The 25,743-nt window shown below is 47.8% G+C and overlaps 1 protein-coding gene across 3 annotated transcripts in view; it reads right to left on the bottom strand.

The window, feature by feature from the left end:
* Window positions 1-24,419, bottom strand: part of FAH (fumarylacetoacetate hydrolase) — a 44,529-nt gene extending 20,110 nt beyond the window's left edge. For 2 of the 3 annotated variants that reach the window (XM_029574579.1, XM_029574581.1), the window contains exons 1-7: window positions 24,263-24,419; window positions 15,771-15,881; window positions 7,476-7,597; window positions 5,695-5,744; window positions 3,074-3,164; window positions 1,516-1,613; window positions 1,381-1,433 (exon numbers count right to left, since the gene is read on the bottom strand). In XM_029574579.1, coding sequence (XP_029430439.1) covers window positions 1,381-1,433; window positions 1,516-1,613; window positions 3,074-3,164; window positions 5,695-5,744; window positions 7,476-7,597; window positions 15,771-15,881; window positions 24,263-24,343 — 606 coding nt within the window. In that variant the 5' untranslated portion in view covers window positions 24,344-24,419. The remainder of the gene's footprint in view (window positions 1-1,380; window positions 1,434-1,515; window positions 1,614-3,073; window positions 3,165-5,694; window positions 5,745-7,475; window positions 7,598-15,770; window positions 15,882-24,262) is intronic. The other variant, XM_029574580.1, reaches the window with a different exon arrangement.
* Between the last annotated feature and the right edge of the window lie 1,324 nt (window positions 24,420-25,743).

Genomic DNA, 25,743 nt, shown 5'->3' with positions numbered 1-25,743 from the left:
ACTGAATGTGCCCAGCTCATGGGTTATGTTAGCAGAGCATTTTCAGCAAGACTTTGCTACGTTTTCCTGCTGAAGTCTGAGTTTTGGTGCTCGCCGGCTAAAGTTGAGTCACTCCCCCAGAATGCCCCATGCCTTTATTTTTCTCCGGTTACATTTTACCAGGGTACCTTTAATAATGTGCCGCTATATTGTTTTGAATATAGCCAGATAAGTCTTAAGTTATCCAGCTACACAAGGCTGGATAAGTTAAAATCCTAACTAGTTATATTCGGACATCGCTGCTTAGGCTTTCATATCTGCTCCATGTAGCTGGATGACTGCAGGGCGTTTATCCTGCTGAATACCTGGCACGAGGCGTCTGGTTAACTTCCCGCTTACTGAATATGTGAAGAGGTGAGCACGCGCACTCTGCCCGAGCATTTTCACATTCACCTCACCAGTATGAAAATAACTCTCAGACAGACCCCTGCATGTCTGCTTCCTCATGGAAATGTCGTGGCCTCTCTCATCCAAGCACGAAGGGAACAGTAAGGTCTGCTTCCATTTTACATATAATTCTTTGCAATGTTTTACAGATTAAATCATGGATGCATATAAGATGTATGAATGGACAGTAGCATGGGCTGAAGTCTTCGCAACTGACACTACTGCTCATAAGTTTCGAGCCTGTAGAAATTTAAAATCCCTTCTTTTTGAGGCCACTTTTAAATCTTTAAGCCTGTTGGCCACCTTCAGCCTCGTGAACTAATTTTAACCATTGTCTCTTGACCTGTATGCTTGCCTTGATTACACTGTAAGCTCTATCAAGCAGGGACTGTCTCATGTGTGGTGGTTTGTACAGTGCTGTGTATATCGAGTAGCACTATAGAAATGTGTAGTAGTAATTCTACTCCTTAGAAAAATGTGTGCATGGGTCCTGGACACACTGTGTCGACCTTTGGGTCATCTGAGATGACTATTACAAGGTCCTTTTCTTGTTTTTCAGCTTCCAGTTCTCCTCTCATTGATAAATGGATAAAAGATTTTATTCTTTTTTTTTTTCAGCTTTTCCACCCTCCTAGTGTATCCCCCCCCCCCCATTAAATTTATATTTCCTCAAGTCCCTTTGCAATGTCACAAATAAAAATACTGAAAGGAAAGGTCTTATCGCTGAGTCCATTAGTACCCCACAAGTCACCTTGCTTTCACGAGCATGGACTCCTGACCTCCAGCTTCTGCGTTGTTGCTTAACCAGCTCCTCTCCCTCTTAACACCTAGCTTGCCCTCCTGTCTTCTGTGTGTAACAGATATGCCATGTATACTGCACCACCCAACCTACTACTCTGCTAAATCATTTCTCTGCATCGTAAATTGCTCATAAGAAACATGCAAATGTCTCACCATTTCTAGCTCAATGTCCAGAAGTTTACAAGCACCAAAAATTGGAGGCTTTGCTAAAACAACAAGAAAAACATCATGAGAAATAAGATCCAAAATACCTACAGCTTCAAAAGAAAGAACTTTAACGTGACTCACCATCATCGGGTCTCATCTGTCCAACTGGCCTTCGGATTGGCGTGCCAGATACCACCACCGAGGATGCCCGACCATGGTAACCAACTGGTAGGTGCAACCTGGGAGATAAAGCAGAAGCTGAGTAAGCAGAGAGTAGGAACATGCACAGGCTGTAGAGCCAGAGGGAATAAGTGAAGGGAGAAACTGGGAAAAAATTGCAGGACGAGGAGGATGGACCCAAACAGGATAGAGTTTGCTTTGTCAACCATTGTAGCTTCATTGAGCAATGGAAACATTACTTCCTCCTCTTCAGCCCTGGTTAACTCCTTTGCCTCCCTTCTCGCCACCCACCATCAGCTCCCTCCTCCCTTCCCATCCCTAGCCCACATTATCTTATCTTTCCCATCAGTACTGGTCTCTTTGCTCCACCTCCTCCTCTCAATTCTTAGGGATTTTATTTCTAGCAAAAAGGAGTTACTCAGTTTGTTGCCCAAGCATTTGCAGCAGAGAGTTAAGAAGTTTCAGAACTGGTTTTCCATACATTTATTTCCTGAGATTGAGCTACTATAGTTTCGTATAAATCCCTAGCAGATAGATCCTCTTCCGGTTCACTTTATACCCTCTGTACGTTGTAGCTTATGCACACGCGATAATGAAATTCAACAAACAGGCCAGTATGATCTCAGGTCAAGAAGAATGCAGAACCTAGGCAAAGAGGTCAAGATCAGAGTCGCTGGACATAGAATTTAGCTTTGAATATATTCTCTTACCACACGAAAAGGGGCATCAATGCAGGTGTTCCGGGGGCAAGGCAAGTCCGGGTACACTTACATGCACAGGTCTGGCCATAACTTTATGCAAGGATTTCCATCAGCAGGCTTGTGCATGCTAGAATCGCTGGACATCCGAGAAACGTTATGCATGTAGCTTTCCCCACACATTGTTTACTGAAATATTGACCTCAATCTGCAGGCTGGAACAATTTGGCAAAGCTCGATTCTTTGATAACCTGAGTAATGAAATTAGTCTGTAAACAGTGGCACACACCCTCCTCTGCAAAAGGCTCCAAAAATGTAATGTAACACAAGGAAGAATTACCGACAATATGAGATCAAGAGAAGAAGTGAGAAGTTTGCCCTATGTCCTGGGGTGAGAGGAGGAATCATAAATATTATTCAATCATTGTCCTTCTCCATATGAAGCTTAGTCTAGCCAATTGTTCCTGGTAATTGTATAAATGTCATACTTTGTCACCGGTTCATTGGTTTCCTCATCTAAAGCCTTTGATGGAGTTACCAAAGGAATATACACTACAGTGGCTTTTATAATAAAGTTACAGAATTTGAAATGAATTTCTGCTGTGGTCTTACATTGTGTAACCAAATATTACCACTTATATAACAATCTATAAATCCCTTTTCTCTAATGCCATGTGATCCTACCCACATTCATATTCAGGAGAGGAAAGGGTGGGCAGTGCACAGAGACCGACAGATGTGCTCCTCCGGGAGAGAGGAACACATGAGCAAAGAGATTTCGCACCCAGGAGAGAGATGCATCAGGTCAGAGATTCACTCACCAGTTAGGCATCAGGGCATTTTCCTTCCCTCGGAACATGATTCCCACGTTCATTGCATGGTACCTGGAAGAGTAGAAGTCTGTGTAGTCCCCTGAGAGCAAGAACAAAATGTATGAAATAGGATGCTCTGTGTAAGCTACTTAGGACGGCAGAATACAGGAAGCTAAACAGATAGTTTGTCATAGTTTATTTATGGCATACTTTTCCAACCAAGGAGATCAAGGCATGTTACATATTAAAGTAATGATATAGTACGTTATCACAGTTGAGCAAGATAACATGTAAAATCCAGAAGGAGCTAAAATATATATCCTATACAATTACTCTGCTGTGTTAAAAATCACAGGTAGCAATATTAACATAGGGAGGCAATACAATTCCGTATGATATGTGCAATATACCACTAATAAACTGGCACAGAGTATCCTAACAGTTATGGGGAGATACATGGTAACAGAAGGTGCAGAGATCCAAGGATTACTGTAGTTGGATGGCTTATCTCATATACTGCTATAGAACACTTAGCCTCTACAACTGAAGAATGAAAAAAAAGAGTTAGAGATTTTTAGGAAAAATCTTAAAAGCATGGCACTTTTCTCAGGCATATTAGTAGCAATGTAGGTAGGTAAGTGTGTAAGATGTTATTTTAAGTATTTTTAAGAAGTGGGTTTTTTTTGGAGGATGGGTTATACTAATTTTTGGATTTTATATTCGTTTGTACCTGTGTTTGTTGCTTGCTTGCTTATGTGGATCTACTAATTTATGAATGAAATCTTAAATAATATTGGAGTAAGCAGGCTGTAAATAAATAAATAAATATATTTAAATAATAAATGGATAGTGAAGTGCAGTGCTGCTTAGAGGCTATGTCTGTAACATAGTAATGATGGCAGAAAAGGACCAAATGCAATATCCAGACTGCCTGGCAAGCTTTTTATGGTAGTATCTGCTGCGCTGTGCAGGTTACCCCCATGGTTTTTTTTACTGGGTGATGAGCCTTCTTGAAAATTCGGACAATGCTGCTTGATGTGCTTTGCTTATAGAAGCAGTCCTGTGCTTTTTTCCTTAATTCTGTGTATTAGTATCCTAGACTGTAAAAGTCAGGACCCGTGTTGTTTGTCATCTGAATCCAATTTCTCTTCCTCCCCCACCATTACAGTGGAGAGTGATGTTGCAGTTGCATCAAAGGCATCAAGGCTTATTGGATAAAGGTATTACCATTACATAAGGCAAGGACACTGCTATTCCGTGCCAGTTATCCCCATGCTTATCAGTTCCCAAGACTGTAAAAATTGGGGTCCTCTTTGGTTGTTGTCTGAATCCAATTCCCATTTGTTTAGGTTGACTGTGTTCCAGATAGGGTTGCTAAGGTTATAGTTGGTGGTGATTCATCTGATGGTCCACATGTTAAATACCTTCATACTGCTCTTGATGGCTATATGCGGAGATGCTGAAAGATCATGTCAATTAGCTGGTGCTAAAAACTGCTTCAAAGACCTAGATCTTCACTACTTTTCTGAAGGATGTGAGATCTGATGTGAAGAGGAGTAGGCTATCTTTCTTTCCTAGGATTTGGGAACCATTTATTCAACGGCTCCCAGTTGCATGGCAGAAGCAGTACACACATTTTGCACCAGTGGGTACCCCCACGTTATCTGCCAGTTGACTGATTTTGATCTTCATTTAGAAGTGCTACCTCTGTCCTACTTTCTGTGGCTCCTGGAGTTGTGGTAGGGTGAGTGTGAATCCTTGGGGTGGGGGTGGGCAGTTAAAATTGTTCCTTGCTACTGTTAGCTTCTTGGACCCTTGAGCCAGCTGGGATGGATGGTGATGCTCTGTGGGAAAGCCCACAGTGGACATCAAAGCCGGGAGGCGGCACAGGAGAGAGGACTCAAAGAATCTTCATGACTGGAAGCCCGAGGTCTCCCTGGGAGGAGCCAGTGAGGACCTGGACCTCTTGGACTTAGGTGCGTTCCTCTGAGACCGAGGATCCGAAGAGGCATCCTGGAGAGAAGAAGCCGAGGCCAGGAGGTCAACTGGAACTTCACCCTCGAAGCCCGTGGTCCCCCTGGAGGAGCCCGTGAAGACCTGAGCCGCTGGGACTTAGGCAAGACCTCCTGGAGGGTCGGCACAGGTACCTGTGGACGCTGTGAAGTCGGAAGCCAAAGACAGAAGCCAAAGGATGGGAGCTGGATCAGAAGTCGGTGGACAAGCCAAGGTCAGAAGCCAGGAATCAGAAGTCAAGTCAGAAGCTGGGGAATAGGAGTCAGGAACAGCAACTAGAACCTCCATAGAGTGAACCTTTTCCAGAAGGACATTCCAGGCATCCACCACCCTCTCCATGAAGAAATATTTCCTGATGATGCTTCTGAGTCATCCCCCCTGGAGTTTCATTTTCTGACCCCTAGTTTTACTGCTTGCTTAGACAAGTTAAATAGGTATTTTCCAGGATGTTTTGGCCAAACAAGACAGAATGCAATCTTATCTAAACCATTCCATTTTTGGGTCAATGATATCTAGGGTTACCACATCTCCATGAAGAAGAGCACCAGCCAGACTTGGTTCAGTTCTGAATCCACAAGGTAAAAACAGAAAACCTTCTGCCAGTTTGCGGAACATACCAATGTCAGCTGGAAGATGCATTGTAGCCAGGACTTGCAGTACCAGCACCCTAGAGAGGGAAGAAACCAGACCCCAAATTGTCAATTACCATCTGAATAGAGCCTAACCTATAGTGTACCATGACCGGGCGTTGCGAGGCCATAGGATCAAAAACTGTGCCCATAGGAGCATCAGCAGGCAGCACCAGGACAGAGCTGCAGTCACAGCAATAGTGGTGACTAATTTCAACCCTTCCTCCCGGCTCTCAAACGCACAGTAAGAGAGGTAAATACACAAAAGGCATTCAGCCAGATTACATGCGAGTTATTTCACTAAACGGCAACTTTTGAATAACATTCCAACATTTATCTAACTAGATTTTAGCCAGATAAGTCATTTAGTCCAGATATTCATTTCAAAAAAAGAGGCCTGCAGCATTGGCCAACCCACCTCTATCAAGTCCTACAGAACCCTCCCGCCCTGTCCACCCCAAAGCTTGTAGAGAGACTGAGAGCTTGGAACTAGCGTCCTGCTCCTAGTGCATGCAGATTTGGCCAACCCACCTCTATCAAGTCCTACAGAACCCTCCCTCCCTGTCCACCCCAAAGCTTGTAGAGAGACAGGGAGCTTGGAACTAGCGTCCTGCTCCTAGTCCATGCAGCATTGGCCAAACCACCTCTATCAAGTCCAACAAAACTCTCCCGCCCTGTCCACCCCAAAGCTTGTAGAGAGACAGAGCTTGGAACTAGCGTCCTGCTCCTAGTGCATGCAGCATTGGCCAAACCACCTCTATCGAGTCCAACAGAACCCTCCCGCCCTGTCCACCCCAAAGCTTGTAGAGAGACCGGGAGCTTGGAACTAGCGTCCTGCTCCTAGTGCATACAGCATTGGCCAAACCACCTCTATCAAGTCCAACAGAACCCTCCCGCCCTGTCCACCCCAAAGCTTGTAGAGAGACCGGGAGCTTGGAACTAGCATCCTGCTCCTAGTGCATGCAGCATTGGCCAAACCACCTCTATCAAGTCCAACAGAATCCTCCCGCCCTGTCCACCCCAAAGCTTGTAGAGAGACAGAGCTTGGAACTAGCGTCCTGCTCCTAGTGCATGCAGCATTGGCCAACCCACCTCTATCAAGTCCAACAGAACCCTCCCGCCCTGTCCACCCCAAAGCTTGTAGAGAGACTGGGAGCTTGGAACTAGCGTCCTGCTCCTAGTGCATGCAGCATTGCTCTGGTAGCTTACATGAGCAGTGTTGCTGTCAGAACCATGCTACAAGCACTGGGTGCTAGTTTTGAGGTGTCTCCAGAGGAGGTTATTGGGGGAGGGGGGGTTACAGATGGGCAGCTTTTCAAGCTAAAAGGCCCACAACATTTCATATTTTCATTCTGGGGGACTGAGGGGGAGAGGGGATTGGCCTGCATTTTTTCACTGGAATGAGGGTTAGAGGATCTGCTGTGAGGACCGCACTGAAGCTGCTTAGCCAGCAATATTCAAAGAGGGCCAGTTAGGTTTCAAAGTTGTCCAGCTATGAATAGCTGGATAACATTATTCAGGGATATTCAGTGGGATGTTTATCCCACTGAAAACCCAGGATAAATGTATCCAGAAAACTTCAGCCAAATAAATTATCTACTAAACATTGTTAAAAAATTGATTTCATATAAGGTTTTGTGACAACAAAAATCTGACCAATGTGCTAATGGCACATTTCCACCCCAAGATCAGCAGGAAATGCCGTCCACAGGGATTCAGTACAGAGTTACTCCCCACAGCACACCTGGTTAAACATCTGCATCGCTCACCGTTCCCGTAGCTCCTTGTTGTCTCTAAGTGTAGGGTTTCTGGCTGACAGCAAGTCCTGCAGACATTCTCTGGCTTCCTTCCATGCCTTATGCCCGAGGCCCATGAACTTGTTAAGTGTTGGCTGAAAGAAACAGAGATTGAGAGTTAAGAATGGGTTCACTATTAATGTAAAGTGACTGCATCCCCAGCATCAGCATGACCTATCTTCTAAGAGGTCCTAGTCCTAGGAGCATAGCAGGGCTTATCCCAACCTCCTATTCTAGTTTTGAGAGCAAAGCAGCATCTAGGAGATATCAAGGCAAGAGAGTTTTAGGGTTCCTGGCCTTCCAAGGGTGGATTAGACTCTCATTCTTTGGTGTGGTAACTGGTGTTTGTTGAATCCCTCTACTATCTGGTCAAGCTATTTCCTGCTAGTAAGGAGATGTACACAAAGTATGGTGTGAGAAGATCTCCCTCATCCTTTTTTGTATATCCTGTAAGAAGTTGGATGGGCACTGCTACCATCTCTTTGGAGGCATCAAAGTATTTGAGATGCCGGAGGCTCACCCTCATCCTATAAATCAAATGGGATGGCATTAGCCAATCTCTGAGTAAAGTTTGGGAAGGTTAGATCTTCAGGTTCCTATTCTTTTTTAGTAAATTATAATTTTATTGCACCAACAATCAACAAAAACAACAATACAGAAATACAGATCCGATATTATAAAACATTTTTAGAACAGATCATCCTCCCCACCCCTTGTAGTTAACACTGGTGAATAATCTCAAATCAAACATTTTCACTATTAGACCTTCTAGAGTGAATAAACCAACTTAAAAGAAAATACAAGGCAGCATATAATCATCTTGATTATGGGTATATCTGATATACTTATTAGAAAGTATTATTATTAAAAGCTTAAAGATTTGGGCCGAATACTTAAGGAAAGACTATATACATAGCAATTATATATTCAAGGCTGAATATCTTTCCATCTTATAAATGGGTCCCAAATATGATCACATTTTGGTAATGTATGGTTCTTTAAATCGCAGTTAGTTTATTTAATGCAAAAACTTTCTGAAGCCTCCGCAGTATAGTACTCAAAGAAGGAGTATCTACTAATCGCCACTGAAAGATGTGAAGTGTCAAAGACCACAAAGGGTCATCGTCCTGGCTGGTAGTTATATTCAATAAAGTACTCTTAGAACAAGGAAGAAGTTTCAAGTTAGTGATCTCATTTATAAAGGAAAAAATCTCTTTCCAAAACATAACAATAATCAAATAGTCCTACCAGACATGAAAATACGCATCCCCTCCAGCAAGAACTGGCTAAATTAGGGTAAGCTCAGGAGTTAAATAGCACATAAGAACATAAGAAAATGCCATACTGGGTCAGAGCAAGGGTCCATCAAGCCCAGCATCCTGTTTCCAACAGTGGCCAATCCAGGCCACAAGAACCTGGCAAGTACCCAAAAACTAAGTCTATTCCATGTTACCATTGCTAATGGCAGTGGCTATTCTCTAAGTGAACTTAATAGCAGGTAATGGACTTCTCCTCCAAGAACTCATCCAATCCTTTTTTAAACACAGCTATACTAACTACACTAACCACATCCTCTGGCAACAAATTCCAGAGTTTAATTGTGCGTTGAGTAAAAAAGAACTTTCTCCGATTAGTTTTAAATGTACCCCATGCTTACTTCATGGAGTGCCCCCTAGTCTTTCTACTATCCGAAAGAGTAAATAACCGATTCACATCTACCCGTTCCAGACCTCTCATAATTTTAAACATCTCTATCATATCCCCCCTCAGCCATCTCTTCTCCAAGCTTAAAAGTCCTAACCTCTTTAGTGTTTCCTCATAGGGGAGCTGTTCCATTCCCCTTATCATTTTGGTAGCCCTTCTCTGTACCTTCTCCATCGCAATTATATCTTTGAGATGCAGCGACCAGAACTGTACACAGTATTCAAGGTGCGGTCTCACCATGGAGCGATACAGAGGCATTATGACATTTTCCGTTTTATTCACCATTCCCTTTCTAATAATTCCCAACATTCTGTTTGCTTTTTTGACTGCCGCAGCACACTGAACTGACGATTTAAATTTGTTATCTACTATGATGCCTAGATCTCTTTCTTGGGTTGTAGCACCTAATATGGAACCCAACATTGTGTAATTATAGCATGGGTTATTTTTCCCTATATGCATCACCTTGCACTTATCCACATTAAATTTCATCTGCCATTTGGATGCCAATTTTCCAGTCTCACAAGGTCTTCTTGCAATTTATCACAATCTGCTTATGATTTAACTACTCTGAACAATTTTGTGTCATCTGCAAATTTGATTATCTCACTCGTCGTATTTCTTTTCAGATCATTTATAAATATATTGAAAAGTAAGGGTCCCAATACAGATCCCTGAGGCACTCCACTGCCCACTCCCTTCCACTGAGAAAATTGTCCATTTAATCCTACTCTCTGTTTCCTGTCTTTTAGCCAGTTTGCAATCCATAAAAGGACATCGCCACCTATCTCATGACTTTTTACTTTTCCTAGAAGCCGCTCATGAGGAACTTTGTCAAACGCCTTCTGAAAATCTAAGTATACTATATCTACCGGTTCACCTTTATCCACATGTTTATTAACTCCTTCAAAAAAATGAAGCTGATTTGTGAGGCAAGACTTACCTTGGGTAAAGCCATGCTGACTTTGTTCCATTAAACCATGTTTTTCTATATGTTCTGGATATTCATAACAGAGGCAAGAATTTTGAATACCTTCTGATTTTGGAAGGCTTCGGCCCCGATTTGATCACTTGGGAGCCTCAGACCAATATCTTGGATAAAGAGATGCTTCATCAGTTTCACCTCGCGCATCCTTTGAAACCTAAGCCTGGTACCGAAAGAGGAGATCGCCCTTTGAAGGGGGGGCACTGTTGCAGCCGTTGCTGCTCGACGCCCTCTTTCCACCTTTTCTACCTCTGTGGCGACTCCCTCCGGATCTGATGGACAGTTGCTGCCACGGCGTCTCTATGTGTCTCCCTCCGGCATCCCCGGACCGGCTCGACGCTGCAGATCCGCCATGTTCCTGATGATGTAGGGTGCGCGTGCTCCCATTGATGTGCCAGCAAAATTGCGAACCTCAGGGGTGTCGCCCTGAATTCACGTCATCCATTTCCAATATAAAAGGTCTCAGTAATCGCTAACAAATCGAGTTAGCAAGGACAATAATTCGGACAAGCATTCGGACTCGCTACGGATTTGTCTAAACTACTCTGCTTCCTCAGACTTACCAGGGGTACCCGCTCCTCGGGGGCCTCACTCTCTTTTCTTTATTTCAGATTGCAGATAGGAACCGGTACTTGCTCCTCGAGGGCCCATGTTCCTGAATACACTGAAGATTCTCTACTGCCTGGAAGCTATCGCAGATACGGACATGTGTGAGTTACCTTCGCTCTCTCAGAGCTTTCCCTGGAACCAGGTACTCGCTCCTCGAGGGCCTAACCCTTTCCAGCTACTGAGCCTCTTTAAGACCTTATGTGAGATTTGTCATCCAGTTCTGGCTATGAACACAGCATACCCTGTCTACTCACTCTCTATAGTCTTTCTACAGCTCAGCAATCCTGGGATCGCTGTTCCAGTACCTGAGGGACTTCAGCCCTGCCGGGCACATCAGCTCACAACTGCCACCTCTGGTGGTTCTACTAACCTGTCTAATAAAAGAACTATCTGTTTCTGTCTCCATACCCCAGCCTAGCCGGTGGTCCCTCTCAGGATATCCTCCTGGGGGCGCTGTCATCTGCCATCGGCCCAAGGATTCACCTATCTATATTCCTCTACAGTTGAGTGCCCTCTCTAAGCACTCCGCTGGTAACAGATTGTTATCTACTCCCTCTACAGGAGCTGAGCATATCAGATTGCTAACTCCTCCTTCCTCTGGAGCAGTTCCATACAGATTGCTAAACTCCACCCACAGAGCATAACAGTTTGCTAACTCCTCCTTCACAGGAGACATATTCATAACAGATTGCTAACTCCTCCTCCAACAGGAGTATCCAGCAACAGATCTACAACAGATTTACATCAGGGGGACTGCCCGCGCCTGTCGCGGGTAGGCCCACAACAGAACCCCCCCCCCCCCCACCAAGACCCCCTCCCCAATCCTCATATCAACAGCTTGGAAGGGTGGAGGATCACTCCATACTATCAGGGGACAATCAAGGGTCCAAGGACAGAAGTTGGATGTTCTTGGTGAGGAACTGTAATAATGGAGATACTAGTAGCTGAAGACATGGTGGAAGATCGAAGATCCAGGCAAGACGTAGACAACAGTGAAGACATGAAACCGGCAAAGTACAGGATTGCAGGATAGCAAGGCTTGCATATCACATTCTAGTGATCAAGGTGACAGATATTGAAGATAAGGAGTCCAAGATGAACAGGAGAAACAGCTGAAGATAGCATTGGAGTGAGGACCAATTCTTGGTTCACGGTGGTCAGAACAAGAGTGGCAAATATATAAGCATCATCTTCACGGAGATAGCATGGTAAAGACGGATTAGGCTTCAAGCTGGATTCCAAAGATGTGAAGATGGAACTTCAGGAGAGTAAGTAGACAAACTTACAAATTCCAGCTGCTTTTGGATAGGCAGTGGTACCAGGAGGACATGGATGGAAGTCCAATGAACATAGCTCAGTCGATGGAGAGTTGATCTTGGAGGCAACCTTTACCTTAAGAAGATGGTTGATTCAAAGCTGAAGAAGGCAAGTATGAAGAAGCTCAGTATTGCTGCTTCCAGGCTTGCAAGGCCAGATGAGAGAAGTCTCTACAGCTTGGTAAAGAAAGAGTTGCATCTTGGGAAATTCATGAGTTACTACAGGCACTCACAAGGTGGTGAAGTCATTCTCAGAGGAACCTGATGGACAGTAGGTATCGCTGCAGCACTATGCAAGGGACTGTTTGTTGAAGGGGATTACCCCGATGAGTGGTGAAGAGGAATTTCCCTGGAGCCACTTAGGGTGAATGAAGTTTCAGAAGGCAGGGCTCGAAGACAGCAGAGAATTCCAGTGGGTACGCAAGTGAACCCCCACAGATGGATGGTCAAGTGCAGCTAATGGTGAACATCCTTGTAGAAGTAAGTCACTGATGGAAGACACAGGAGTTAGCGAATACTCAGTGACCTCCTAGGGCTATACAGAAAGCTTTCTGGGGTGATGGACTGAAGATGACCGCATGGGTTCTCATGGATCCAAGGATAGTAATGTTGACTCACCACGTGGTCTCAAGGAAGACAGGGTCCCTTCAGGAAGATCAGCAGCACGGCAGTGCAGGCATCATGGATAAGATGGAAGGTGGTAGTGCAGTCCTTAGCTAGGCAGTGAGATAGTACCGAAGAGCAGATGACAGGGAATCAGGACCTTCCAAATCCTGATTCTAGTGGCTTGGAACACTGCGTGCAGAACACTGGAGGAAACATGGCGGCGAGTTCTCTGGATACAAGATGGCTCGTGATGGTGATACTGGGTAGAATCCACTTGCATGGAGCAAGGGCTGGATTGAAGCTGTGGACTCAAAGCGACTCGCCGTGTTGAGGTCATGAAAGTGAAAATGCAGGAAGGTGACGTCTGCGAAGAACCGACGTGGAATCCATGGCTGGAGTCACCACTTGCAGAAGCCGAGAGAAGTTTCAGGCTGAAGATGGCCCCAGAGCAAGCACCAGGACAGTGCACGCAGGGGCTGTGTTGGAAGAAACAAGATGAAGACAAGTCTAGGGTGCAGGCACCTCCTGCAGCTCATAAGAACCCAGAGACCCGGAGTATTGGTGTGGAGTATACTAAAATGGAATGTACTCCCCGATGCTCGAAGACTCTTGACGTTGAAAATACTGGATGTGGAACCTGGGTGCAGGCGCCTCCTGCAGGTCGTAAGGAACCCAGAGAGATGAACTGACATCATAGTGGGAAGAATGGAGATGGTCTCTGGAACAATGGCAGGCACCTCCTGCTGGTCATGAAGGTTCCAGGACGGGTTGGACTCCGAGATGATCTGGATGCAGGTGCCTCCTGCAGGTCGTGGTATCCAGACAGCTGTAGAGGAGAGAGACAAACAGCAAAAGAAAAAGAATTGGCTGAAGCAAGTATTAAATGTCCAGGAAACTGGGAGCAAACCTTCTGGGCAAAAATCAAGTTATCAGAGAGTCCAGGAAGTAAGGCAAAAATTCTCTAGGCAAGGAACAAGTTGAAGTGTTCAGGAACTGAAGCAAAAACTTCCAGGCAAAATCAAGGCTAACAAAAATGTCCAAAAACTGGAGCCAGTCACAGGCACAGCTCATAGAGCTCATGGCCTTTGGATCCTGTTGCAGAGCACGCCATCAGGCCCTGTTAGGAGCTCGGAGGCACGGTCCCATCTAAGGTAGGATGTGAGCCCTTGGGCCGCGGCACGACTCAGGGAGGAGCCCCAAGGCACACTGCAGGAGGTGAACTGATACGAGTTCGGGTGGAGCAGGAGTGAGGCTGGAGTGAAGATGAGGCGAGGATTCTGGAACAAGGCAGGCTCAGGCCTCCGCTGGACCTACACGCACCAATGAGATCCAGCAATGCAATGCTGATCTCGAGAGTAGCCCTCCGGCCACTCGATAGCCCTTCTGGACCCATCGCTGGGGAACGATGAGTGCGTGAGGTCAGACAGAGGCTGAGGGCAGGAACATGAAGACACAAACGAAGACTCAGGATACTCGGAGGATACAGACGAAGACTTGGATACTCAGGAGATTGGGACAAAGACTCGGACGAAGACTCGGATACTCAGGACATTCAGACGAAGACTCTGAGGACTCAGACATGGGTTCAGGAAACTCAGAAGACTAACAAGGATTCAAGATATTCAGAAGATTCAGACAAGGATTCAAGTTGCTCGGAAGTTTCAGGCAAGGATTCAAGAGTCAGGCGAAAGTACTGGGTGAGAACTGCATCTCAGCGAGCCCTACATAGCCGCCCATGGCTGGTCACGGACCACGCTGAACGCGAAGCAGACTCCAGGCGAAGACGTGGAACTTGAGACTGGAACATGGTGAGGATTCAGTAGAGGCCTGCACCAGGGCATGCCCTACACAACCGCCTGTGGCTGGTCGCAGACCACGCTGGAGCGGAGCAGGTTCTGGCAGAGTCTTAGGCATGGACAGATGCAGGCACAAGGAAACTCCGTAGACTGGGAACAAGATACTCAGGAACAAGGCTTTAAAAACAGAAGTCTCCCTGAGGCTTACACTGCAGACGAGAAGGCCTTGTACCATGAGGTGCCTTATACAGCCATCCAATGGGCTGGTCACGGACCATGACATGGCACGCCAAGAGAGGTGGACAGACGAGGGACCTGGGAAGTGGATGAAGAGCTGAAGATGAGACGGACGAAGTCAGGACAGGAACATCAGAAACAAGGAACATGGCACCTCAGGACACGGGACATCAGGACATCTGGACACGGGATGAGGGAGATCTGATGAGGGACATCAAGGAGACGAAGTTCAAGAACACGAAGCACATGGAATGAAGGTCCATCAAGGCACAGGGGACCACGGAGGACCTAGATCGGAAGGAAGATCACAGACACTGTGCAAACCTGTTCCGAAGGCACTGAGGAATGGCAGCAGGGCCCTTTTATAGGGCTGAAGCAGGAAGTGGTGGATGACATCATCTCAGAGGGCAATGGGGCTTTTCCCGCCGCTGGCCCTCAAAAGGCAGGTTGATTCCTGCCTCTCCTTAGGTGCCCGTACCTAAGGAGAGGCAGGAAGAAGCAGAGGTGCATTGGCGGCGTCCCGCCACATGGGAGGCCCGAGATGGAGCGGCTCCCTGCCATGAAGTGGGAGAAGAGGCAGGCACCGGCAGGGACGGCTTCCCTGCCTTTCGAGGACCCCGTGAAGCAGCACAACAGGTGGCTCAGTCCTGCCGCGTAGTGCAGGAGACGGAATCGGCGGCAGCCTGCCGAGAAGATGGAAGAAAGGAAGGTAGGGGGACTGCCTGTGCCTGTCGCAGGTAGGCCCACAACATCAACTCAGAACAAGGTCATGTGATCCACTTGTGTACCTCCGATATCCCTGAGCACAATGCACTCAACAGGAGCTTTGCAGGTAATCTTTATGCCAGCATAACTACAAACAACAAAAAACACCAGCATCCTCACCATCTTCAGAGGAACCACAAGAGTATGGAACATTAATAAGGTCTACAATGCTAAAATCAATTCAGCAGGATGGGCCCAGACCCTCCTGAAACGAGTGGCCTTAACAACTTTGAAGAGCTGCTAAAATCACCTCATCGAAGACTTGCTGGTGCTGGGACAGGATGGGTCCTTGGAAGAGGTGTTTGATAGCACCAACGTCCAATATATAATCTCCAATTGCCACGCCAATCCTGTTTCTTGGCTGCAGGAGAAAGAACACAAGACTTATATAATTATTATTAATGAAATACAATAAGTGAGGTAACATTTCATCTTTTATTGCATACTTGTAAGATGAGGGGCACAAGAGGAAAGGAACAGGAAGTTAATAATCTGCTCAGAGCCTTTATTGCTTAATTGCTCTCAGAGACTAAAGCAGAACTTCTCAAACCTGTCCTGGGGACCCCACAGCCAATCCAGTTTTCTGGATATTCTCAGTGAATATGCATGAGATAAATCTGCATACAGTGAAGACCCAGTGCTGCTAACTTATTTCCCAAATATTCATCATTGTTATGCTGAAAACCTGATTAGCTGAGGGTCTCCAGGAGAGGTTTGTGAAGCACTGAGCTACAGAATATGAATGACACTGGCAGCCTCACCCACGGGCAGGTGGGACCCTCATGGGCAGGTGGGACCCTCATGGGCCGGTGGGACCCTCATGGGCTGCCTCACCCACGGGCCGGTGGGACCCTCATGGGCTGCCTCACCCACGGGCAGGTGGGACCCTCATGGGCCGGTGGGACCCTCACGGGCAGGTGGGACCCTCACGGGCCGGTGGGACCCTCACGGGCAGGTGGGACCCTCACGGGCCGGTGGGACCCTCATGGGCAGGTGGGACCCTCATGGGCAGCCTCACCCACGGGCCGGTGGGACCCTCGTGGGCAGGTGGGACCCTCATGGGCTGCCTCACCCACAGGCAGGTGGGACCCCTCATGGGCCGCCTCACCCACAGGCAGGTGGGACCCCTCATGGGCAGGTGGGACCCTCATGGGCAGGTGGGACCCTCATGGGCTGCCTCACCCACGGGCCGGTGGGACCCTCATGGGCAGGTGGGACCCTCATGGGCTGCCTCACCCACGGGCAGGTGGGACCCTCATGGGCCTCCTCACCCACGGGCAGGTGGGACCCTCATGGGCAGGTGGGACCCTCATGGGCTGCCTCACCCACGGGCAGGTGGGACCCTCATGGGCCTCCTCACCCACGGGCAGGTGGGACCCTCATGGGCCTCCTCACCCACGGGCAGGTGGGACCCTCATGGGCAGGTGGGACCCTCATGGGCTGCCTCACCCACGGGCAGGTGGGACCCTCATGGGCAGGTGGGACCCTCATGGGCTGCCTCACCCACGGGCAGGTGGGACCCTCACGGGCCGGTGGGACCCTCATGGGCCGCCTCACCCACGGGCAGGTGGGACCCTCATGGGCCTCCTCACCCACGGGCAGGTGGGACCCTCATGGCCCGGTGGGACCCTCACGGGCAGGTGGGACCCTCATGGGCAGGTGGGACCCTCATGGGCCGGTGGGACCCTCATGGGCTGCCTCACCCACGGGCAGGTGGGACCCTCATGGGCCGGTGGGACCCTCATGGGCAGGTGGGACCCTCATGGGCTGCCTCACCCACGGGCAGGTGGGACCCTCATGGGCCTCCTCACCCACGGGCAGGTGGGACCCTCACGGGCCGGTGGGACCCTCATGGGCTGCCTCACCCACGGGCAGGTGGGACCCTCATGGGCCTCCTCACCCACGGGCAGGTGGGACCCTCATGGGCCGGTGGGACCCTCATGGGCTGCCTCACCCACGGGCAGGTGGGACCCTCATGGGCCGGTGGGACCCTCACGGGCAGGTGGGACCCTCACGGGCAGGTGGGACCCTCATGGGCTGCCTCACCCACGGGCCGGTGGGGACCCTCATGGGCCGGTGGGCCCCTCATGGGCTGCCTCACCCACGGGCAGGTGGGACCCTCATGGGCCGGTGGGACCCTCATGGGCAGGTGGGACCCTCATGGGCCGCCTCACCCACGGGCAGGTGGGACCCTCACGGGCCGGTGGGACCCTCACGGGCCGGTGGGACCCTCATGGGCTGCATTTACAGAGTGAGTGTCTTGTTAAGAAGCCTTGAGAGAGACGGGCACAGAGCATGGGGAATGGAGAAGCTGCACACAGCCAGCAGGAGGGTGGGGAGACAGCAAGCCTGGGCTACCAGAGGCAAGTGGCAATCAGCGTGGGTTCCAGGACTCCTGAAAGCTGGGGAGCCAGAACCATCCTCCTAAAGACGATGATTACCTCAGGAACGGGACCTAATCTGAACTCGCAGGAAAGGGACCAGGCAATGAGGACATTCTTTTTTCTTGTTACAAAAATCAGAAAGAATTGTACAAAAAATGTCATTTACATTTTTGTAATGAATATTTAATATTAATTTCATGGTTGACTAAGAAACAGCTTTTCATTTGTAAGTTGTAATAAAGTTATAAGAGAGTTCCTGCCTCTCACGGGCTGGTAGATGGTTATGAAAGGGTAAATTTAAAAAATGCAGATCCTGAATTGAGCTGCAAGTAGAAAGTGCACAGGCCCTCCATTTGCGCATCTCAGACACACACATGGCTGCATGATCCTCCCTCCCTGCCATACACAGAAGCTGATGCTATACTGCATGCGCATCATTAGGGAATAGCACTCGTCACATGTAAATGCCAGGTTATCTGGTACCCCCTTATGTAAAAAATGAATGCCGGCCCCAGAGCTGGCATTAAGTCTTGAGGAGCTCCAAACGACAGAGGAACCACAGAAAGCAGCAATGTGAAAAAAAAAATGTCTTGCGGCAGTCAGGTCAGGGAATCGCACACTCAATTTACGAGGGTTCATTTTCCTAACCTGTGGCTGTGCGCCCGATGACACGGACGTGCTAGGGATGCACAATTTTCCCCTAGTGCATATTTTTTAGTGCCTATTACAGAAAGATTATGCTTGCTGTATACTTCAGGTTTTGCTGACACTGGTTGAGGACCATTGTGATAGCACTGGGGCTGCATATTCACCTTTGGCCTTGGCTTCGCTCAGATGCTGACCTTGAACTCTTGCTAAAATTTCATGATGAATTCAAAGTTCATTTGCATCCTCCGGAGAGAGAAGTTAATGAACAATCAAAGTCTTTGCACTGCAATTCATTGTACCTGTTATGTTCTCTCCTACCCAGTGCTCTGGGTCTCTGGCTCCCTGCACAGCTCCAGCCCTCTCCCCCCCTCACTCTACAGTGCACCCCAGCCCTCTCTTTCCCTGCAAGTCAAGATCTTTTCTTGACCTGAAAGTACCGCTGAGGGCTGATTCACTAACAGCCTTTCTCCTGTCCTGTGGCAGTGATGGTAAAAGAAAAGGATTACAATTTACAGCAGAGAAGTAAAAGATTATTCCTGGCTTCTGGTGCTGGTCCGTATTTAGGGTGGCCCAGAACCCTGCTGTGTACCGAAGGAAGGCACAAATTCTTAACAAACAGACCCAGAGTCCTGCATAATCCAGAACAGAACACACAACCGTCTTACGGTTCAGCCTGGACATACACGGAAAAAGAGGTTTGACTGAATTTCTGGGGTGCTGGGTGGCACTCGGCTGGAGCTCAGAGCCTGGGGTTACTCTGGCGGTCCCCCTAGTCCTTAAGACTTTAAGAATGAATTCTGGAAATATCCTCCATGCACCTCAGACTGGATCGAGTCTTGCTCCAAACAGCAAGCATTCATAAACAGACATCAGAACTGTAAATTTCACATACCTGGGCCTGTAAAATACATCATTACTGAGATGTCCTCAGGGACAAAACATACGTACAGAGCTAGATTTTAAAAAAGGGGATGCAGATGGTGTGCTGCACTATTATATATCCCACCCCGAGGTTCCTCACCATCTTCCCTCCTCTCCAACCACCCTGAGGTACCTTGCCATCTCCCCCCTCGTCTCTCTGCGTGGCCTACTTCTGTGCTTTTGTCCGACAGTACTGACAAGAAAGCAGACTAGTGCTAGCCTGATTGCGCTGGTCTCCAGCCATGTGGCCTCCCTGGAAGACCTTGGGCCACCCATCCCCCAGACTTGCATCCATCACGATGTGATCCATTCCAGGGTCTCCAAACTGACTCTCACTTCCAACTTGGGTTTTGAACATCCATCACTCCAAGCTCTTCCTAGGCTTTCTTGTCAACAGAAGTCCTGCCCCTGAAATGGGTGCATGTATCCTAGGTGAAAGCAACTATCTATTGCTATCTGCATTGATCCTAGCACCTACCGATGTGAGCAAACTCAGGGCGCCCGTGTCACTACCGTGTCTTTACTGCGCATGTCTATCCTTTCTGTCATCGTAAATACTCTTCCTGTCTGTGTCTCAAAATAGACTCCCAAACAGAGGAAAGGACTGAAGGCTGCAGCTGGCTCTTGGTCTGGTTCACCACCCAGCCTAAACCATCCAATACCTGCAACACTGACACTCCTGAAAGGACTTGGCCCTGATGGATAGAGCAGACTTCCTTCTCCACAGAGAAAAGGCTGCCACCAGCACTATCACTTGGCTGGACGATCATGGCACTGTGCCTAGACTAAATGGCCTGATAATGTTGGCCTAGAGCCACTAATGACAGAAACGTTTGATGCCCTACCCTGATGAGAATATGGAGATACACCTAGGACAATTCCCCTTTTCTCACTGCCAAAATTACCAACCTTAATAATGCCTAGAAAGATAAGGGACTCATAGGGACCTGTTGATGTGCTTTAGATCCAGAACAAGGTAGAATGTTCTTTCTTTCCTCAGGATGGCAAAACAAATGGAGTATCTGCCTTTCCCTTCTTCTGGTATGGGGACTGACCTTTCTGCTCCCAACTGGAGCAAGCAGTGTACTATCTCCCAGTGATCTCTAGGATCCAGCTGTCTTTCTCGCCTCATAGAATAGGCCCTAACATCCATGGACCAGTGCAAATGAGGAGTGGCCTTCTCGATCTTGTAGGACCCCTTGAGTTTCCCTCCCAACCATCTCTTCTGTTACCACAAAACTGCTGCACACTCAACAGTGGCCTTGTCTTTGGCACACCATAAACCCTGCCTGGAATCCCTGAATCTCCTCCAGGAGAAGCTGCCTGCTCCTCTGAATCTATCTTCTAGGAGGCTCTGGAGCTTTGATTCCCCCAGTTTTTCACCAGCTTATCCAATTCTTCCCCAAACAAAAGGCTTCACTTAAAGGCCAACCTACTCAGTCTGGCTTTGGGTGCCAAGTCCACCAAACATCTTCTCAAGCATAACAGATGCCTGGCTCTTATCACAGTGGTAAGGCAGCTCCTGACTCTCAAGTGGTCCCTGTTTGTGGTCTGAGAATCCTCACTCTCTAACTCTGGATGGGATTGCTGGATCCAGCAAGTTATTCTTCTGGCTACAAGGCTTCCACCCAGACGGCTACCTGCAAACGAACAAAACCGTGAGACTCAACCTTCCTATTTTGAGGGTCTTTCAGCGTGGACCCCCGTTCTTCCGTATGACTGCCACGATCAGGACATCCACATTTGATAAACGGAAAAAGCAATCTTTGTCCACCACAGAAATGGATAGAACTCCTCTATTGACTTCTTGATCTGCAATACTGAATTTGAAGAAATCCCTCTCACCCATACTCATATCCTGCTTAGCTGTGTCTAAGGGGATGGCTCACACTGGATTTTCTTTTTTATTCCTAAGATGGGATCTCCCTGGAGTCTGCTTCCTCCGCCAGTCTTAGAGACTGCAAGACCTTTACTATGAGAGACGTCTGTTCTTCCTTCCGAAATCAGCTCACTGTTGAACCTTCCCCTACAGATGAAGTCAGTTCCCCTTCCAATGGCTCTTCCTCCTGGGGGAACACTCCAGCCAGTAAATGATGCTACAGATCTAGCTGGGGAGAGAAAAGAGTAAACCCAAAAACAACCCAGAGGGAAAATCCCAGCCAGCCAGGGAGTGGAGTGGATAACCCTCCCGATCTGGTTTGCCTGCCTCCTGTAATTGGAGCTGAGAAATCACAGCTCAGAAAAAGCTCCTCTCTACCTCCTAATTCTAAGCAAACCATAAGAGATTGGAGAGGGGGGACAGTCATTGCAGACCCTTCAAAGGGAGGGGCTGCATTTATTTAGGTGTTTTATGTACCGTCCTTGCAATATAAGATCACAACGGTTCATATTCGGGGTCAATATAAACAGCTAATACACGGACTAGGACAAATCCATGCATTATATAGTTTCTTACAATAATAAATACCCATTCTAGGTCAACACAACAGCATCAAGTGTGAGTTAATTAAGGTGCTATTTCATTTCATGATCCTATATGCCATACTCAGAATGAAGTCTTTTACATCATTCAATTCTTTTTGCTCAGTTCACTGATGTTGTCTAAAGATCTGATGGAGATGTTGTCAGTTTATTGGCCTTTATGTTAGGATTATAGGCTTTTCTAAAGAGCCATGTTTTCAGTTTCCGTTTGACATTCTCTCTTTCTTTCTGTTATCAGATGTAGTGACTCTGGGAGAGTGTTCCATATCTCGGGGCCTGCTATGGATCTCTTATTTGCATTAAGTGTGTGCTCCATGTTATAGGCATTGCTAGAAGTCCTTTGTCTTGCGATCTTAGAGCTCTCTGTAGTGTATAATGTTCGGATCCTCTCCCATTCACGAACCTATACTCTTATTAACTAAGGGTTCACCCATGCCTCCAGCTGCCTGTTACAGATGTTTTAACATTTTTCATAGGCTGCTGGGTAATTGCAGGTTGTGCTTTATGTCCAGTATAAACCAATACCTGTGACCTATCCCCTGGTATGATAGAAGCAAACTTTACCAATTGTTGCAAATCCAGACTCCATGTCAGTATCCTCTACATCAGGGGTCGGGAACCTTTTTGGCTGAGAGAGCCATGAACGCCACATATTTTAAAATGTAATTCCGTGAGAGCCATACTAACTACAAACCCCCACCCTCCTGACTCCCCCAAGACCTACCAAATTAATTTACTACAACCCCCTACTCTCCTGAAGCCCCCAAGACCTGCCAAATTAATTTACTACAACCCCCCATCCTCCTAACCCCCCCCCCAAGACCTGCCAGATGTCCCTGGTGATCCAGCGGGGGTCCAGGGCTCGCAGACAAATCTTTAATAAAAAAGTAAAAATCTAACAAAACCCCCCACCCTCCTGACGCCCCCCAAGACCTCCAAAATTAGTTTACTAGAACCCCACCCTCCTGACCCCCCCAAGACCTGCCAAAAGTCCCTGGTGGTCCAGCGGGAGTCCGGGAGCGATCTCCTGGACTTGGGCTGTCGGCTGCCAGTAGTCAAAATGGCGCTGACGGCCCTTTGCCCTCACTATGTCACTGGGGTCGACCAATGGCGGCGGTAGGTAGCCCCTGTGACATAGTAAGGGCAAAGGGCCATCGACGCCATTTTGACTACTGGCAGCCGACAGCCCAAGTCCAGGAGATCGCTCCCGGACCCCCGCTAGACCACCAGGGACTTTTGGCAGGTCTTGGGGGGTCAGGAGGGTGGGGTTGTAGTAAATTAATTTTGGAGGTCTTGGGGGGGCATCAAGAGGGTGGGGGATTTTGTTAGATTTTTACTTTTTTATTAAAGATTTGTCTGCGAGCCAGATGCAGCCATCAAAAGAGCCATATCTGGCTCCCGAGCCATAGGTTCCTGACCCCTGCTCTACATAATTATCACAGCTTGAACTGAAAATCTCATCTTTAAATCCATTAAAATATTTCACACCAATTGCAATGGAGCAGCAAGGTAAGATTGGGTTTACCATAAGTAGGGATCTTCACTTTCAGTATTTATTTTATTTTTCTCAGGAATTTCTTAGCATTTATGATAGCAAATAAATTGAGAGAAAAATCAGTGGGGGAAAAATACCCCCCCCCCCAACTAAATTTCTCCCATTTTTGTTTGTTATAAAAATGATGGAAAATTCTTGGGAAAGATAAAATAGAAACTGAAACAAAGGTCCCTAAGCAGTGTAACAAGAGTGATCCTTCTGTCTTCACGACACCAGTTTCTCCCATTCTGCTGAACAAGTTAATATATATCAGTTATTTACTCATTCAGATAATAGAAGGACTAGGGGGCACTCCATGAAGTTAGCATGGGGCACATTTAGAACTAATCGGAGAAAGTTCTTTTTCACTCAACGCACAATTAAACTCTGGAATTTGTTGCCAGAGGATGTGGTTAGTGCAGTTAGTGTAGCTGGGTTTAAAAAAGGTTTGGATAAGTTCTTGGAGGAGAAGTCCATTACCTGCTATTAATCAAGTTTACTTAGGGAATAGCCACTGCTATTAATTGCATCAGTAGCATGGGACCTTCTTAGTGTTTGGGTACTTGCCAGGTTCCTATGGTCTGGATTGGCCACTGTTGGAAACAGGATGCTGGGCTTGTTGGACCTTGGTCTGACCCAGCATGGCAGGCTCTTATGTTCTTATGTAAATAATCTTGATTTCCCCAGAATTGATTTAAAAAAGGAGGATAAAATAATAGTGATGAGAGTAAAGTAAAGCTTGGGAGATGCAGAAAGAGTAAGAGGCGCACTCACCTCAGCTTCGGTGGAAAAGATCCCGTAGGGGAGATTCTGCAGAGGGAAGTCGCAGCTTTCCGCCACCGGAATGAAGGACATGGTGAGCGCTGCCTGCACAGCTCGGACGCGAAGGGCCTCCTTCGCGCCAGATGTTATTGCAGCTGCGTCTAGGCCCCGCCCCTGGCTCCTTACCGCCAATCAGAAAGGCAGCTGCGCTCCCGCCCTCCCTGGTGACGCTCGGATGCGAAGGGCCTCCTTCGCGCCAGATGTTATTGCAGCTGCGTCTAGACCCCGCCCCTGGCTCCTTACCGCCAATCAGAAAGGCAGCTGCGCTCCCGCCCTCCCTGATGGCGCCGCTTCCTGCTACGCTTGGGCCGCTCTGCGGATTTCTTGCCTCCCTGCCTAGAAAGGATTTTAAGGTCAGGAGCGTTTCGTTTTCCGAGCCTGCCTGGGTCCTATCGCTTTGGTGTGGGAATCACATAAAGTCCTACAGACCTCTACCTGGAGCATGGGTGATGTCCATCTTGTAAAAGGTGACGAAAATGTAACCTGGACGGAACAAAATAAAGCTCTGAACACCAAGACTAAGAAATGTGTTTCTGCCTTTACAAACGTGAAGTTACAAATTACCCTTGCATTCTGTTTAAAAAAAAAGGGGGGGAAATAAACTGCAAAGCTGCCATGGAGTAAATGAAAACGCAAGAGGTGGCAAAGCTCTGGCCCGGCGCTTGCACCGCACCTTAAGGCGATGCAGCCTGGGTCTCAGGGGAGCTCCCCACCTCTGCTTCACTGTCCCTGTGCAGAGAGGGAAGAGAAGAGAAATGAGGAGTCTGACGTGGTGGAGGGGAACCAGTTCCTCCTGGAGAGCGGGAGCCGCCTCTCTTATCTCAGAAAATCAGCGCGGGGGCTGTGGGGCCTGAACATTAAGCAGGGTTGCCAGGTTTTCATGAAAAAAACAAGCCCAAAACACATGATATTAAAACTACTTTTATTAGAAACTATATATGCACAGAAAACACTTTAAAAAATATTTTTGTGAGTGTAATGGAGGAAACACAGTGGCTTGCAATAGTATTTAACCCCCCCTAAAAATGTCCATCAGATTTTTGTGGCTTACATAATGTTACATGGATTTTTGCAAACAGTATGTGCTAAAAGTAAAATTTTAAACTTACAATTCATTATTCAGTAATGTCTTATCCAGCCACCCTCCCATGCAGGCCAGTTCTATGGTTGCCTGGTGCACCCCCACTCCAGTCTCAGCCACTGAACGCAGCAGCGTCTTCAAAGAGGGAACCCCCCCCCCCCCCCCCCCCCCCAACAGCACATGTCTGGCCCCCACACACTCATTCCCCCCTCCCCCACCAGCAGCACATGTCTGGCCCCCCACAAACTCGTTCTCTCCCTCTCCCAGCACATTTCCCCACACATCCCTCCCCCCGCACACGTCTGTCCCCCACGCTCATTCTCCCCCCCTGCACATGTCTGTCCCCCACACA

This window comes from Rhinatrema bivittatum, chromosome 13 (assembly GCF_901001135.1).
Source record: "Rhinatrema bivittatum chromosome 13, aRhiBiv1.1, whole genome shotgun sequence".
Taxonomy (NCBI): domain Eukaryota; kingdom Metazoa; phylum Chordata; class Amphibia; order Gymnophiona; family Rhinatrematidae; genus Rhinatrema; species Rhinatrema bivittatum.
Note: the sequence above shows the minus strand (reverse complement) of the source record. Positions and strands in the feature narration are given on the sequence as shown.